This window comes from Lampris incognitus, chromosome 2 (genome assembly GCF_029633865.1).
Source record: "Lampris incognitus isolate fLamInc1 chromosome 2, fLamInc1.hap2, whole genome shotgun sequence".
NCBI classification, from domain to species: domain Eukaryota; kingdom Metazoa; phylum Chordata; class Actinopteri; order Lampriformes; family Lampridae; genus Lampris; species Lampris incognitus.
In genome coordinates, this window is record NC_079212.1 from 113,634,923 (window position 1) to 113,651,851 (window position 16,929).

Here is a 16,929-nt window from a genome sequence, read left to right on the forward strand (position 1 = left end):
GTGGTTCTCTCTCTGTCTTTGTGTTCACTGCTGGGGTTTGTTTTGTTCCCGTCCTGTTTGAGTCTGTCCTCTGGACCCAGGCAGTCCCTCCTCTCTGTAGGGCAACCAGGCCTTTTGTCTTTACAGCGTGTAAATAGTCATGATAAGCTAGAGTCTCCTACCAATATTTGATTTATTAATGCAAAGTATATCGATGTGTTAGCAAACTGTAAATTCAACTGAAAGTGAAACTGGATGTGAGTATGGACACACTTTTCACTTGAAACAGGAACTTGGTTTTTTTGGGGGGGGGGTTTGCATCATTGTTGTCTTCCTAGAAGTTAGCTGAAACTTTGTCCCGGCTTTTGTACAGTCTGTGTTAAAGCAATATTAGATTATGTAAGATGCAGGACTGCCGCTACGGTAGCTATAGAGGAGATGCTAAAGGAAAAAAAGGAAGAAGAAGAACTGCCCATGGTAGCCAAAGGGATGCTGTCACTCTTCTGTAAAAATGCTGGATTGTGTTCATATGTGTGTGTGTGTGTATATGAGTGTGTGCGTCAGTATGTAGAGTCCGTCATGCTGACAAAGCGTGCAGGGCCGTACTTCACCCGTCTGCACCAGAGACTCCTGTATGACGTTCCCTTAGCAGTGTCTGTCGCTGCATCCAGCCAGACTCACTGTCACGGTGTGAATCGTGGATATCACCAACAGTCTCAATAAAGAGTTAACAACCTCTCGTGTTTCTAAATTCCTTTCATCCAAACCGGGCAGAGGAACCCGTGTCGGGCAGAAGTCAGCGCTCAAGTCCACCATGAAACATCATCCTGTTCCCACTGCACACAACTTCCTACACAGTCGACATCTGACGTGGACATGTTGAAGAAAAACAATGAATGAAGTGATTTATGCGGCCTTCTCTAGTTAGGACGTGAATGTCAGTGGTATCAGTCGGTGGTCTGTTAACTTGTAGAGAACGCTGGCTGACACCACGCCAACAAAAACCATGTACTATATGCAAGGAATTTAACATACAGTAAAGTTCAGTTATGGCTGTGTTCATAATAACAAGCGATACAGGACCTCCAGAGAGGTAAATCTGCTATCCACCAGCCTCCCGGCTGTTATGGTTCCTCCCGTCTCTGATCACATAGCCTGATACGGCAATTCTCTCCCAGCCTGAATCCTGCATACAGAGGCTCCTCGAACGTGGTTTCCACCGTGTAGAGGAGCTCAACGACCTCCGAGACCTCATAAAATGACAGAGTACCCTCTCTGGATTTCAGAAATACCCCAATTCTTCTATGGCGGCGGGCTGCTGTCAGCTGGACGACCTTGTCTCTGTGGCTCACCGAATAGCCATTGGAACAATCCAGACTCCAGGACTTGTCGTTACCTCCAAAGGCCGATGACGACGTGAGGGATTTTCTGTGTATTCCTTTGTATGTCAGGCCAATCTCAGCCTGGTCTCCATCCACCTCCACCTCGTAGTAGCAGCGGCCCGCCGGCAGCGCCTCCCTGCAGAGCACCTGTACACGGAGGGAAAATCGGGCGGGGGTGGGCAAAACCTGTCTGCACTCTTTCGGAGGACTCCTTTGCACTTCTTTGTCTCCATTAGACACATCCAGGCACTTGTGGGCCGTGTTCTGGTCCAGGGTAAGTTCATATGCATCTGAGAGGCGGACAAAAGATCCAAGGACAGTGTGAAGCTCGGTTGGCGTGAACTGTGACAGGAAACTTGCATTTGAAAAGGGCAAAGCTCCTACTCATCAAAGTAATGTGCGTTCAGGCATGTGTGGAGAAAGATTACTCACACTTCAGAAACCCCGCTCTTGTTTTAGGATCGGCGCTCGGCCCAGTTTGTCTGCTGGTACCCGCGGAGGGACCAGGACATGTGAGTTGGTATCCATCACCACTGACGGATTGCATAGGTCCACACGATGGTTGAAAAAGCTCGTCGTCTTCCACTGCATTTGACCAGTTCAGAACAGAATGACGTCATCCGCACTGCCGCACAACCCACATGCAGAACATTCCACCCCATCACAGCCTCACTCTCAGGCCACGTACATACACAATACAGCACCATTATTTACTCTGCAAGAGACAATCTTGTGATGATGGTGAGGTAACACAGGCATTACAAACATGTCCCTATCACGTGTGAGTTTATGCAAATACAAATAATTGCCTCGGTCTTTTTGGCCAGGTAACAAGTTTAGACCTCTTCAAAACACACGTTCATACCAGTTTGGCAGATTGTGGGGATTTCCTCATCACAGAGGTCCTCCAGTCGCCTCCCAAACTTTCAACGGCCTCCTCTATTGGTTCTAAGAGCTGAGTGAACGGCTCCTCTGAAACTGCTGGAGCACGTTCAGATTCACTGAGCGGCGCACGAGAGGGGTGGTTCTGTGGGGAAGGAGAAACCAGACGATAGCAAGTGAGAGACCCTCCCTCCATCAACACAGATTAAGATCCACCCATATGACGGACAGTGGTTTAAGTATAGGGCACCTGCATGACACAAGCATCACCCAAGTGTCTGTTTGCCAGGTGGTGGGGCTCGACGTCTCTCTTCCTCGTCTCCCCCATCTGAAGCTCCGGGCTCTGCAGGGAGTGCTGAATCTGGGCCGCGGCCTCCGGCTCCCGGGCTTCAATGATCTCCTTCACTTTGCAGTAGCCTCTCTGGAGGGAGTCGATCACATTGACGAGGATACTCTCACAGTGGTCCGTGGCATCTTTTGCCCTTTGCTGTTTTAACACACAAGGCCCATGGGGTCAGTGCAGGTCCCGGCTCTCAGACATGACAGGCTTCGTGCCGTTTCAACACCAAGTTTCAGAAGAAGACAAGGATAAATGCAGAACGTCTCTTTTCTCACCCGAAGCCATTTCAGATCCCTCCTCAGTTTCTCCCTCTCCGTTTGTTGCGTTTTTTTGGAGTATTTGATGGGTTTCCCTCCTGCTATCCGGCAGCTTTCTCTGCATGTGTGTCGGAGTGAGCATATTCAGACAGCATATTCAGATTATTCTGGTGCTTTGCTCTGCAGCATTGTTTTCCAGGAGTTGTTGATGTAACATGCAACAGCTTATAAACCACATTACCTTCTGGGCATTAATTAGCCTGGTCTTTGCCATATGCCCTTACGAAGACAAAGTGGTTTATAGTGCAGTATGGTATGTACTCCCGTAGGATTTTTGTGCCAAAATTGATTTTTTTTGCTGTTTTGGCTTCTATAGGGACCAAACTGTCAGAAAATGATGGGTGCCAAATTTTCAGACCCCCACCCCCTTCTGAGCGCCCCCTATCCAAAATAGATGGTTCAATATGTGAAGAAAAAAAAACTTAATCCCAAGAAAATAGATAGCATAGTTTTTTCTATTGATTCTGTTACCTATAGGCATGCTTAAGAACATACTAAAAATCTAGGAAAATCTACCCCCTGGAAATGCATCATTTTCAAGATGGCATCCAATATGGCTGCCATGAGCTTAAAATGGCTATATCTCAGTTTCTATTCAAGCTAGAAAGCTGATTTTGGTGTCTAATCTTAGGTTTTTGGGCTCAAGGAATTCAACTGAATCAGTGAAATTTCCATCATTTACTTATTTATTATCAAATCCAAGATGGTGTCCATCCTACGGCGATATCCCATTGTACTAAATTAGGTAAAAACAACACATTTGCCTTTTTTTGTGAAAGGGAACATAATAACTGTCATATTTAATGTGAAAAATGGAAGACATTTATTAAACATGTTTCTATTATGTAAATACACAGTAGTCGAGTAATCCAGTAAGACAGGTTTATCTTTCAGTTAAGCATACTGTATGTTGTTTATAACAGCATATACATGATGACAAGCAGCAGTAAAAAGTTGCACTTAGTATCCAATTGAAAAAAAAAGTTACTCTATGTTGCGCCAGTAGGTAAATAGAGAGTAAGAAAAAGCTGCTAAATTCCCCCAAAAACATCTACAACAAAACAAAACAAATACAGGTGATGATAAAGGAATTTAAATAATACTTGATGATCTATTCATCAGCATTGTCATCTTCTGGAATGTACTCACTTGTTGTGTTTGCACAGTCTCCACCATAACATTTGCAGAGAGGAGTGCAAGGCAGGTGATTCTTTGAGCAGCTGCACTGTCCCTTGCAACCTACTTTGCAGCCACATTTGATTAGCTCAAGTACTGCCTATGGTGCAGGGAGGGCAAGACACCTGACTGGAACATATCCGCCACTCACTGAACTCCATCCATTCTGTTCGATTGGTGGAAGCTCAGGGCAATTCGTCTTGCTTGACTTATCTCGCATTGTGACATAATAGGAACGTAGGATATGGGGTAGCAATGCAGCACGAGTTGGAGGTAGCATCTCATCCTCCAGGTTCTTTGATCGGAATAGTTCCCATCTGAGTGTTGGCAGGGTTGTTGGACCTTTTGAGCTGTAAACACAGCACACAAAATTCTCTAATGCCTTCACCAGTGATGGGAGCTCACCATTGATAAGCTCAGGGGGAATGGAACCCTTGCCAAGGTCCTTGAAGCAGTCAATGGCAGGATCATCATCATCAAGCTTCAGGTATGCGTTGATCCACGTCTTTTTGGAGATTCCAACAAATTTTCCTCCCCAGTCAGCACCAGAAAAATTGTGCAGGCCAAGTAATCCCTGACATTTCTGACGTCCAATAACTTGAACATGCTCAAAAACATTTATTTCCCGTTTCTTTGCACCTTTGCCTGTTGAAAATGTCAGAGAAGTTGGAGTTGCAATGCATTCACATGATACTAAATCAAGTAGCAGTAAGAGGACATCAGTGTCGGGTGACCAAACACATATGTCTCGTGAGGCACCATTGGCAGCAGAGGCAAGGACTTGATGAGGTATTAGGGTATCAGCCTCTTCATGTGTGTGTGCCTCCACAAAATCACATCCCTTGATGAAGGTGTCATAGATGACAACCAGTAGGAAAGAACTGTCCTTTGAGAAATGCTCTAGCAGTCCCTGGCTCAACTCACATGTCAGCTTCTTCTTGGTCGATGATGCAGAGAGGAGATCCTTGATCGACATAGTGAGCTTCATCTCTGGATGGATTTCGTATTCTACAGAAGTAGTCGCTCTCTTCTGTCGAGTTTTCTTCTTTAATGACTCATCCATATATCGATCAAAGACAACTCGACCCTCATGATAGCCAGCCATCATTGTTTTGATGCGTTTGTTAAATGCGTCCTGAAGGTCTGACAGCTTCCGCATGGTTGGTGTCTTTTTCATGCTCTGAAGCACACCCATGGCATCAACTATTAGAACTTTGATAGGGACACCTGGAGGATCTTCTTGCATTGGATCAGGCTTTGGGACAGCTTCAAGGAGCTCTGTCTTGGCATCTTCAATTGCATGCATGAGACTAGCTTTGTCTGTAGGGATGTACAAGGCTCCATCCACAGCACACAGAGAGCACATATGTCAAGGCCACTTCCATCAACTGTTTTACCTAGACCATGCAACACAGCAAATGCAATGTGAAGAGTTCCAGCTCTTAGGATCCAGTTGGTGTTTCCAACTGACTGCTGAATCTTCAATGCACGGGAATAAAGGTCAAGATCTAGGGTTATCAGTGTTTTTCTGTGAGGGCCAACGACAGTGGCAGAGATACCCTGGGTTAACTTCAAAGCGGTATAGAGGGTAGCATAATCTGTTGGCGAGGTCTTAAACAGTGGAGCAATCACCCCTGTGTTTGTTGAGGTGCAACTGTTAGAGGACTGAGATAACAGTAGAGATTTAGTTGCAGCCCAAGTTGGCATCACATCTTCCTTCTTCAATTTCACTGATTTACGCCTTTGTTCTTTGATCGACACAATAGAGTCATCTTGATTTCTGTCGTTATTAGATTCAGCATGGCTTCTCTCTTCTTCACTGTTCTGGGTCTGTTTGCTTGCCAGCTGCGGTTCAGTTGAGGTTGCCCCCCTGTTATCATCAGTTGCAAGGTAGTTTGTGAATGCCCAGGTGTGAGTGAAGTCTTGGGAAATGAGATTGTTTCGGTTTCCTATCACAGACTCAAATCTCAATGGAGTAATTTTGATCATTGGCTCCTGCAGCAAGTTTATATCAAATGCCAGAAGTGATGCCGTGAGAGGTTTTTCTGTTATAACAAGTGGTTGGTTCATCAGGTCTCCATCTTCATCCTGCTGGTTGATTACAACCACTGTGCCATGGAAGGTTTCTTGCCCAGTGGCTGTGTCTTCCAAAAGATCAATATTGTCAATAGCAAACCAGATGTTCACACCCTTCTTCACAAAGTCAGGGAGACAAAATCCGCCAGTATCCTTCATTCGTTGAAGAACAGACTGCTCCACACTTTTTTCTAAGTCAAGGATCTTCAAGTAGTCACTTCCAATGTAGACATCTGAGAGGTTCTGGACAAGGATTTTGTCACGTACTCTAGAGTGGATAGCAAGGGGCAGTCCGATTGAGAGGGGTGTTTGGACATTTTGCCGAATGGCATCGTCTTTCTTTGGCTGATGTTTCACCTGACGATCAGTGCGAGTGTTCTGGACTAGAAACTGGCATGCAACATCAACAGTTTTGTCTACTTCTTCATCCCGCATTCCAAACACTTTGACAACATGACTGCCAAAGAGGAGGTGACTTAGGAAGAATTGGAGTAAAGAGGGATTCTTAAAGTTATCAAATTTCCCGGCAAATGACCAGCTGCGCTTTTGCATGATCTCTGCCCGCAGTAGGTTAGCAACTTTCTTCAGGTTGCCAATAACCTGACCATCATTCATAGTGGAAATACTGCAATCAATAGCTTTGCTAACTACAGTTGATTTAACAAGCTTGTCCGGCTCATTTCGTTGCAGTGAGCTTACAAACTGGACATCTGGAAGTCACTCATCAATGATCTTTTTCAGATGCTTGCGATAGTTTGTAGTCTCATCGACATCCATGTGATATCTTTTCAGGATCAACAAGTAAGCATCATTGACCTGAGCCATGTCAAGAGTAACATCGTCTGTGACAGTATTTTGAATGGCGAGGATTAACTGTTGGTCACATAAAGAGCGAATGAGTGATTCATTATCATGATCTTTCTTTATTGTTGTGGTACGTTTTGCATTCCGCAAGCAATCCCTGTGATAGTACTTTTCAAGAGCTGAAGCGTCACCAGCATCCAATAGGTCTGCTACACAGATTCTTACTTGGTCATCTTGGGTCTGCTGCTTTATTTCAAGAAGCGTTTCACCCATTGCATCAGAAAGAACATGGTGCAGTGGCTCTGAATCACCCTTGGAACAAAAGTCACAAGGTGAGAATAAACACACTTGCTCCTTTGGGACAGATTTCAACCGTTTAGGTCTAACAGATCCTGTAGTAATTGAAGGGCGCCCAGGTCCTCTTCTAGAACAGACAGGTGACTGAGGTCGGGATTGGTTAGCCCTGAGACGGTCAATTTTATTCTTGTTTATAACAGATTTTCGACACTCACTATGATAATGAACCAATTTCAGTTCCCCTTCATTTAGGCCAGATAAGTAGTCGGAAAGTTCCTCAGAATCACTTTGACCTAAAGAAACTCTGTCCCTGCAAGCCTGCAGTAGGTCATCAATCATGGCTGGATTTTTAACTAGTCGCTTGCCAGGGGTGGCACCTTCTTTGCAGATCACGCAAATGTTGCATTCCTCTGCCATATTGACCAGATCTCATCCCACCTTAGCTCACAAGTTGTCCAATTTGTTGGATGCCAGACAGATGAAACCTAATGATGGGAAAACAATGTAAATATATATTTGAATTAGAAGGCTTGGTTTAAATTTCATCAGAAAAATATGACACATTTACCAGATCATTCTCAGCCCACCTTAGCTTACTGTTTAGCTTAGCTTTCTAGTTCGTTGTTGTAGGTTGTCGGATCTGTGCATGCCAGACAGATGAAACCTAATGATGGGAAAACAATGTAAATATAAATATGTGCAAATGATGGCTTTTAAATCTAGCGGGCATGGTTTGAATTTAGCCCACCTTAGCTTACTGTTAGTAGTCCAAAATTGTTGGATCAGGGCATGTCAGACTGAAAGATTAGACCTAATAATGGGAAAACAATGTAAATATATGTCAAAATATGTGTAAACATTGGCTTATAAATCTTTCAGGCTTGTTTTAAATTTCACCTGAATGATAAAAAATTAAAATAAAAGTATCACTTACCAGGTAGTTGCTTTCAGCAATTCCATGAATGTGATTCTCAAACTGTTGACTCTTCAAATCTATTGTGGTGTTTGTTTGTTTTGTTGTTGTTGTTTTCGTATTGGCCTATTTTTATTTTATTTTATCTTGAGTACTGTTCTTTTTTTGTTTTCAGTCAGCTACAAACACAGCTGTGCTTTAATTATGATCTCACCTGTTTGGAATGAACCAAATTAACAAGGATTATGCTACAATGGCCACATTTCAACCCTTATTTTTTCAGAGTCAGAACAGGAATGTCTTTCAGAATAGTCAACACCTTCAGTAAAGTATTAATTGTCACTGGATGCCCATGAAAAATAATTGTAAAAGTTATATTGGCCAAGAAAGAGCAGGAGTGGAAAGAGGAGAGTAATGATGAATGGGATAGGCACAAGGGTCAGTCCGGGTTGTCCCAGGTGAGGAACCAAAAGTCAGACAAATACTCTTCTTGCTGTTTTAATAGTGTTATAAATCAACTCAGAATATTTTAAAACCTACAAAACAACTATAATATTATAAAAATTGGACATCAAAAACCACTTCAGCCCCAGGCAATTTTTTTGAATTTTCGCCCGAAATTACATGCCCAAAATAATTCAGTAATAGCTCCGCAAGTACAGGGCCCAGATGCACAATTCTGGTGTCTATGTATAGGTAACACCTGGAAAAATGTACTTCAAGTGGAAGTTTAGTTGTACCATCCACCAGGACAGAAGGACTGCAGATAAACTACAGCAGAAATTCAATTTTTTAGGTTCGCCTAAACAAAACTTACAATTTGAGTGTGAATAACATCAGTAATACCATTTACCAGCAGGCCACAAATATTTGGATCTGTTCTACAACTTCTCAACTGCATCTCCTCCAAATTTGGTGTTATACAACTGAAGCATAACAATTCTACAGCCATTTTAGTAAGAGTAGTCCCAGGCGGACTTCTATTTTACTGTTCTGGGAGGTCCCAAAATAGATGGCCCCCCAGAATTGGGGGTGGGGGTCAGAAAATTTGGCACCCTTCATTTTCTGTTAGTTTGGTCCCTATAGAAGCCAAAATAGAAAAAAAATAAATTTTGGCACAAAAATCCTACGGGAGCTGTTTTTTTGACATAGCATACCGCACTATTATTCAAGCGTACTCTTAGTATACTTATTTCAAACTAAAAATCAGTGAGCATACTTTCACTTTACTTTTTTAAGTACTTATCGGAGATACACTAAACCAACCTATACTTAAGTATACTTACAAGTATACTACTAGTACATATACTTGAACATTACTTGAGCTTGAAGTTTACTTGGTAAAATAAACTTGAGGTATACTATTTTTTTGTAAGCGCGTACCCGTGTCCTCCGCGCGCCTCGTCCACCGGAACAGTGTGGTGTCCCGGATGTTCGCACGGCTGACGGGCGGTCGAGGTGCTGCTGCGTTTGGCGCGAGCCGGGCTGCCCGACGCCTCCACGGGGCTCCAGGATCTCTTGGGGCGGCGGGGCTGTCTGGGGGGCCCGTCTCTAGACCCCTCCATGTCCCCTGGGTGCTGCTTGGAGACCTCTTCCGCGGGTGACGGGCGTAACGTGTCCACAGGAAGTGGCCGCCGGATTCCGGGGGGACGTCCTCGTAAACGTGACAGCAGATAACGGTCCCTCTTCACGGGGATGCGAGGCCTCGCGCTGTCGTTTTTGCTGACGGCGGCGAAGTGTCGTTTCGTTTCCGTTCAAAGAGAGCGCGCAGTTGTGACGCATGACAGAGAAGAAGGCGGCATTTTCTGCGGTTTTCCGCATCCTGGCGCCACATGGGCGGGCACGCTTCCGGAACCGACTCCACGGGGGGGGGGGGGGTCGAAACCATAAACTACTGGACTGATGTGTCGTAGGTTCTACTACTACTACTACTACTACTGTCAGATCCTACGTGTATTAATCCCCACATCAGGAAAAAATACTGACCTCAGATCAGTTATTTTCCCAGATCGACTCTTTTATAGAAACGAAGTTTTCCAGAGATCTTAGCAGAGAAAGTTTAGTCAGACCCCAACAAATTCCTCATTCCAAACAAAGTAAAAGAAGTTCACATGGAGGTATTACCTCGATAATACCCTTGCAATAAATTATTGCATAGATTTAAAGAAGAGACTTCTCCAGGATGCTCTTTCTGCAAAACAGAAAGGGACTCTGTTCCCCACTGTGAACGTACTCACTCTCAACAGCTCCGGGTTCAGGTTGCTGCGTTGATGTTTCTAAGCTTTAACAGGTTGACACCAATCTTAGAAGACATGGTCTTGTTTCTGAACTGTGATGCAGACTCACGGTCTATGACACGACGGCGTTTGGTTCTCCTGAGGGACCTTCTCAACAACAGATACAGAGCAGCAATTCGCAGTATACCGGCCATGGTTAACGGCGGAAAGACGTTGTCGGTATATACTGTGGCGAACGTAGAAGCAACGACAAAGGTAACTTTGCAGCCCCTTTATTGAACTCACACAAAAACAAGAACTTACAGAAATGCGACACAATACATGGTGGTCATCAACTCGAATAACAAAGTTGTTCAGGGTTTCAGTTACAAGGTTACACAACACAACAGAATGACAACTACAATTACACCACAACAAATAGTAATCACATAAACACATAAAACCACATAAAACACTTACAAAACATTTAATAACAACTGACAATCTGCACGCAGTGCCTGATGGGTAAAACAGGACAATTGGCACGTGGTAGCAACTTCGCTACAGTACCCCCTCCAGCGTGTCGCCTGTCCTCAGCCAACAACAAAGTCCCTATAGCGAAGGGGAAGCCGTCTCCGCCGCCGCGGGGGCACGGGTCCCTGTTCCCCACTGTCTGTCCGGTTGGTAGGGCCTGTGGGTGTAGGAGGGACCGTCCCGGGTGGGCTAAACTGATCTACAGGTTCTTCAGCCAAGGGGCGGTAAGGTGCCAAACGGTCCTGGTACAGAACTACCACCCGCCCCCGGACACACAGTTTCACCCGGTACACAACATCCGAAAGCTGCTCCAACACCTCACAGGGCCCCACCCACTGGCTGGCGAGCTTGGGGGAGACTCCTCTCTTCCGCGTTGGGTTGAAGACCCACACCTTTGCTCCTGGGGTGAAGGAGCGGCCCTGACAACGAGTGTCATATGCCCGCTTTTGTTTTGCACCTGCCTGTTCCTGATGCTGCCGAGCAAACTCATGTGCCTCGGCCAGACGTTGTTGGAGGTCCCGCAGGTACTCGAAACCGGGTATCTTGGGAAGGTCAGTACCCGGGGGCGTGCCAAAGGCTAAGTCCACAGGGGTCCGCAGTTCTCTCCCGAACATGAGCGCGGCCGGTGTACACCCAGTACTTTCTTGTACTGCCGACCGGTACGCCCACAGGACCAGGGGTAGATGACAGTCCCAGTCTCGCTGGTGCCGTGAGGTGACAATAGTGAGTTGTGTGGTGAGCGTTCGATTGAACCTCTCCACCAGTCTGTCGCTCTGGGGGTGGAGGGGCGTTGTCCTGGTCTTCTTCACCCCCATGCGTTGACACACCTCAGCAAATACCTGTGCCTCGAAGTTCCGCCCCTGATCGCTGTGTATTTCTTCGGGCGCACCGAACCAACAGAACATCTCACACACCAGCCGCTCGGCTGTAGTGACAGCGCTCTGGTCTGGGACCGCATACGCCTCAGGCCATTTGGTGAAGTAGTCCATGGCCACAAGGACGTACCGGTTTCCGTTGTCTGTGGTGGGAAATGGGCCAAGAAAGTCCACACCGACCCATTCCATGGGGGCCCCCACCTGATATTGTTGTAGAGGGGCATGGGAGCGTCTGGTTGGTCCTTTCTTGGCAGTGCAGGCATAACAACAGTGCACAAAAAGTTCAGTGTCATGCCTGCATCCGGCCCAGTAGAACCGTTGGCACAGTTTGTTCAGCGTCTTTGCCACCCCTTAGTGACCTGCCCCCACCGAGCCGTGGGCTGCCCGTAGCACTCGTTGGCGCCAGTCCTTGGGCACCAGTAACTGCCACACACTTCTTCCCTGGCCCGGCGCTTGCCAGACCTGGTACAACAGTCCATCACGCCGGGCCAAGGTGGCCCACTGGGAAAAGTAGGCCTTGGTCTCCACTGGCAGAGACAGCTTGCCAGTGGGGGCGTGCCTTGGCGTCGACCCACTGTCCCACCCTGGCCAGGGTGGGATCACTATCCTGCGCTGTTTGCCACTCCTGCTTGTCCATTGCCATCAGCCACGCCTCCTCTGGCTCAACCTGCCGCGTGGTGGACACTTGGAGGATTGCTCTGTCTCGCTCCTCTTGGCGCTCACAATGTCTACAATCCTTGCAGGGACGACGGGAGAGGGCATCTGCATTGCTGTGCAGGCGCCCAGCTCGGTGCTGGGTCTCGAAGTCGTAGCTCTGCAGCTCCTCAATCCACCTAGCCACCTGGCCTTCGGGCTCCTTAAAGCTGAGCAGCCAGATCAGGGCCGCATGATCTGTCCGCAGGAGAAAGGTCTGGCCATAGAGATAGGGGCGAAAATGATTGAACGCCGCGACCACCGCCAGGAGCTCGCGTCATGTAACGCAGTAATTGCGTTCAGGGCGGCTCAAGACACGACTGTAGTAAGCCACCACTCTCTCTCCCCCCGCAACTTCCTGAGACAGGACGGGCCCCAGCCCCACATTACTGGCGTCTGTGTCCACGATGAAGCGGCACTTAGGATCAGGAAGGGCCAGGATGGGTGCAGTGATCAAGGCAGTGCAGAGCCGGGCAAAGGCGGCTGCACAGTTGTCATCCCAGTGGAACTCCCGTCCCTTCTCGGTGAGACGGTGTAGGGGACTGGCAATGGAGGCAAAGTTGCGGACAAAACGTCGGTAGTAGGAGACGAGCCCCGTGAAGCTGCGCACCTCGCTGACGTTTCGCGGAACTGGCCATTTCTCGACCGCCTCCACCTTAGTAGGATCAGGGGCCACGCGCTCTGCCCCCACCACATGGCCCAAAAACTTGGTCTCACGTTGAAGGAGGTTGCATTTCTTGGGATGCAGGCGCAGGCCCGCCCTCCGAATGGCTTGGAAGACCTGACGGAGGTTCTCTAGGGCCAGCTCGAAGTCAGCGGCATGAACCAGAAGGTCATCAAGGTAAACCACGCACTGGTTGCGGGGAATGTTAGCCAGCACCCTTTCCACTAGTCTCTCGAACGTGGCGGGGGCATTGCAGAGAGCAAAGGGCATCACACGAAACTGCCAGAGTCCCTGACCGATGGTGAAGGCCGTCTTGGGTCTGGCTTCTGGTGCCAGCTCCACCTGCCAGTAACCGCTCCTTAGGTCAAGTGAGCTGAACCACTGTGACCCTGCGATGTGGTCCAGAGTGTCGTCAATGCGGGGCAAGGGGTAGGAGTCCTTGCGAGTTGCATTGTTCAGCCGACGAAAGTCCACACAGAACCTCCAGGTGTCATCTTTCTTTTTGACCAGGATGGCAGGGGCGGCCCAAGGGCTATTGGATGGCTCTATCACCCCGGCCGCAGCCATCTCTAGAATCATCCGCTCTGCAGCTTCACGCTTGGCAAGCGCTAACCGGTAGGGTCGCAGTCTAATGGGTGGGGTTGTACTAGTGTCAATTGTGTGCTGCACCAGGTTGGTCTGGGTGCACTCCTCTTCGCGTGCAGCGAAAATCTCAGCGAACTGTTGCAGCAGGTCTTTCAGCTGTTGACTCTGCTGAGGGTCCAGCCCTTCACTGCTCCGCTGATACAGATCCTGGATGGCGGCAACAGTGTCTGGCGAGGGTGTCTGAGGAATGGTAGCCTCAATGAGGGTCATTGTCATTGTTGGTGGGCTGGGCAGTGTCGTCATCCCCTCAGTTGGCAGTGGAGGTGGGGGCAGCGGTGGTGGCATGGTGACAGGTGGAGTTGGCTGGATGTGGATACGTCCCACCTTCCTCTCTGGACGGCGCCGGAGGGCCAGGGTCTCTGTGCCAAGGTGAATGGCATTACTCGACACATCGACCAGAGCCCCCCAGCGAGTCAGCAAATCTAGCCCGATGATGCAAGGGTCTTGTATTTCAGCCAACCAAAACTCGTGGGTGGCTGCAACTTTCCCTGCCCGCACCTGCAGTGCTCTCTTCCCCAGCATGCTTGTTAGTTCCCCAGTCACAGTTCTGATTTTACAGGTGGTGGGCCTCCACTCTGTCTCTGGCAGCACCCCTAGATGCACAATGGAGATGGTGGACCCTGTGTCCACAAAGGCCCAGCAGTGGTGTCCACCAATGGAGCAACAAAGATAGAGACTGTGTGCGTGGCCCACTCTGCCGATCTGGGAAGAGTTCTTAATGGGGGATATGGTCGGTTGGCTGGGTAGCAGTCTCCCCGCGGTGCCACCCCATTCTAGTTTTCCGACTGGGGAGTGCTATGGCGTCGTGGTGCAGGGGCAGGGCAGTCACGGGCCTTGTGCCCCGCTTCTCCACAGCGGTAGCATGGATCACGAGGCGACCAAGGTCTGAAGGGTGGTTGGCATCGTCCTGGTTGCTTTCGGCGTGGTGACGGACAAGCCTGGCAGGCGACCCCTCTTTCGACGTCTCCTTCATCTGCGTGGACCTCAGCCTGACGCACTTGGGGTCTTGATTGGTTGTGTGGGGCCATCACAGCCTCCACCCTCTCTGCCTCTTCCAATGCAGTCTTGAAGGCTGTAGGTGCCGTGATGCGGAGGTGCTCCTTCAACCTCTCTGGGGTGAGCCCCTGGATGAAGGCACTCAGGGCTAACTCGTCACGAGCTGCTGGATCAAAGGTGGGGTAGCCACGATGTGCAAAGAAGTGCACGTCTGCTGCATAGGTTCCCAGGGTCTCGCCCTCTTGGCAGCGCCGGCAGGCCAGTCGGTCTCGCATGCTGTCAGTAGAGACCCGTTGACCAAAGCGTCGGTCTAAAGCAGCGGCCAGTGTCTCGTAATCCTGCTGGTCTGACGGCATAAGGTCGAGCAATACCTGCAGCGCATTCCCTTCGATTTCACTTGAGCTAGGTATGTCTCCAGGGCTGTGATGCCCGCATACCGTGGGAGCTTGAAGATGCTTGGGGATGGCAGCATCACATTAGCAGGGGGTGCTGGGGTTGTAGTGACGTTGGTAAGCGAAGTGGTGACGGTGACCGGTGACGTAATGGTGGCGGCCGGCGGGGACATGGCGGCTGTTGATAGTGGATGGGCCGTGGCCGGCACCGGCGATGAGACGGCGGTGGAGACGGCGGCGGCTGGCGATGACATGGTGGCGGCTGGCGGCGGCATGGCGGCTGTTGATAGTGGCCGGCCGGCAATGAGACGGCGGTGGAGACAGCGGCGGCCGTTGCTGGCGATGAGACGGCGGTGGAGACAACGGCGGCCGGCGGCGGCATGACGGCTGTTGAAATCAGAGTAGGCCGCGACTTCTCGGCGGCAGGTGCCGCCTCCGAATCGCTGAACCGGCCGGCCGTGTCGGGTCCTGAAGGACGGGGGGCGCTGGCTCCGTCCGCCCTTCCTCCGTGGGACATCTTCCGAGCGGCGATGCTCTCTCCCCGGGAAAGTTCTTTTTGCAGACACTCGATGAAATCCTCAATCTGCCGGAGCTTTACATCGAAGTTTCTTCTTGACGTTGCCATCTTCGATTTGTGGGTATTGGCTGCAATCCCACTGCTGACACCAGTGTGGCGAACGTAGAAGCAACGACAAAGGTAACTTTGCAGCCCCTTTACTGAACTCACACAGAAACAAGAACTTACAGAAATGAGATACAATACATGGTGGTCATCAACTCGAACAACAAAGTTGTTCAGGGTTTCAGTTACAAGGTTACACAACACAACAGAATGACAACTACGATTACACCACAACAAATAGTAATCACATAAACACATAAAACCACATAAAACACTTAAAAAACATTTAATAACAACTGACAATCTGACGTCGGCGATCCGTTAACAACAACTCTGTCTGCATCTGGGGCTGAATCTCAGGCGGTTCATGTTGTCTGCCGTTTTACGTGCCGTTCTCTCGTACAAGTTTACGGCAATCCTCGCCGAAATGAGTCAAAATGTCTTTATGCATGCTCAATAATCTTGGTAAGGAAATCACAGAAAGTAAAATCAGTTCGCCCAGATACAACGTTTATTGAGAGAAACATTTCATCACTCATCTAAGTAACGTCTTCAGTTTAAACTGTCTTTTAGTCTAAACTATCCCGACTCTTATAAGCAATACAGTGGCAAAACGACCGAAACCGACGATGAAAACTACGATGAAATTTTGTCCAGATGAACTGATTCAACTTTCTGTAATTTTGTAAGGATGTAAGGAAGAGAAATGCCCAGTGTTATGGACGTGTCCACAATAATGTACCAATGCCTGATAATCTGCACGTTTTTCCATTCCAACCAAGCACTACACCTGGTGTTTATTAGTAATTAGCCCCTCTTTCTGGCCAAACGTGTTACTGAGTGAAATCAGCTGGTATAGTCCTTGCCCGAGTAGTACAGCGTATTGTAACGTGCATGGATAAGAAGACACACTGGCCGCTGGCTCGCGGATCTAATCCTTTAGTCGAGCGGTTAGCGATGTCTCCTGCGGTGCGGGCGATACGGGTTCGCTTCCCGGCCGCGGCAGTTCCTGTGGTTGCGTTGTCCCCCGAATTCACTACAGTATTTTTAAACCCCAATGACTGGATTATATTGGTAGTGTATTGTTGCCACATGATGCCATGCAAAGATGTTTTAAAAGAGATGA

The 16,929-nt window shown here is 48.5% G+C and overlaps 1 protein-coding gene across 1 annotated transcript; it reads right to left on the reverse strand.

The window, feature by feature from the left end:
* Positions 1–1,103: 1,103 nt before the first annotated feature.
* LOC130131548 (tripartite motif-containing protein 16-like) lies at positions 1,104–9,731 on the reverse strand. The gene is made up of 5 exons (XM_056301283.1): positions 9,550–9,731; positions 2,859–2,958; positions 2,494–2,730; positions 2,227–2,388; positions 1,104–1,703 (listed from the first exon to the last, which is right to left on the reverse strand). The coding sequence occupies exons 1-5, from the start codon at positions 9,729–9,731 to the stop codon at positions 1,104–1,106; spliced, it is 1,281 nt and encodes a 426-aa protein (XP_056157258.1).
* Between the last annotated feature and the right edge of the window lie 7,198 nt (positions 9,732–16,929).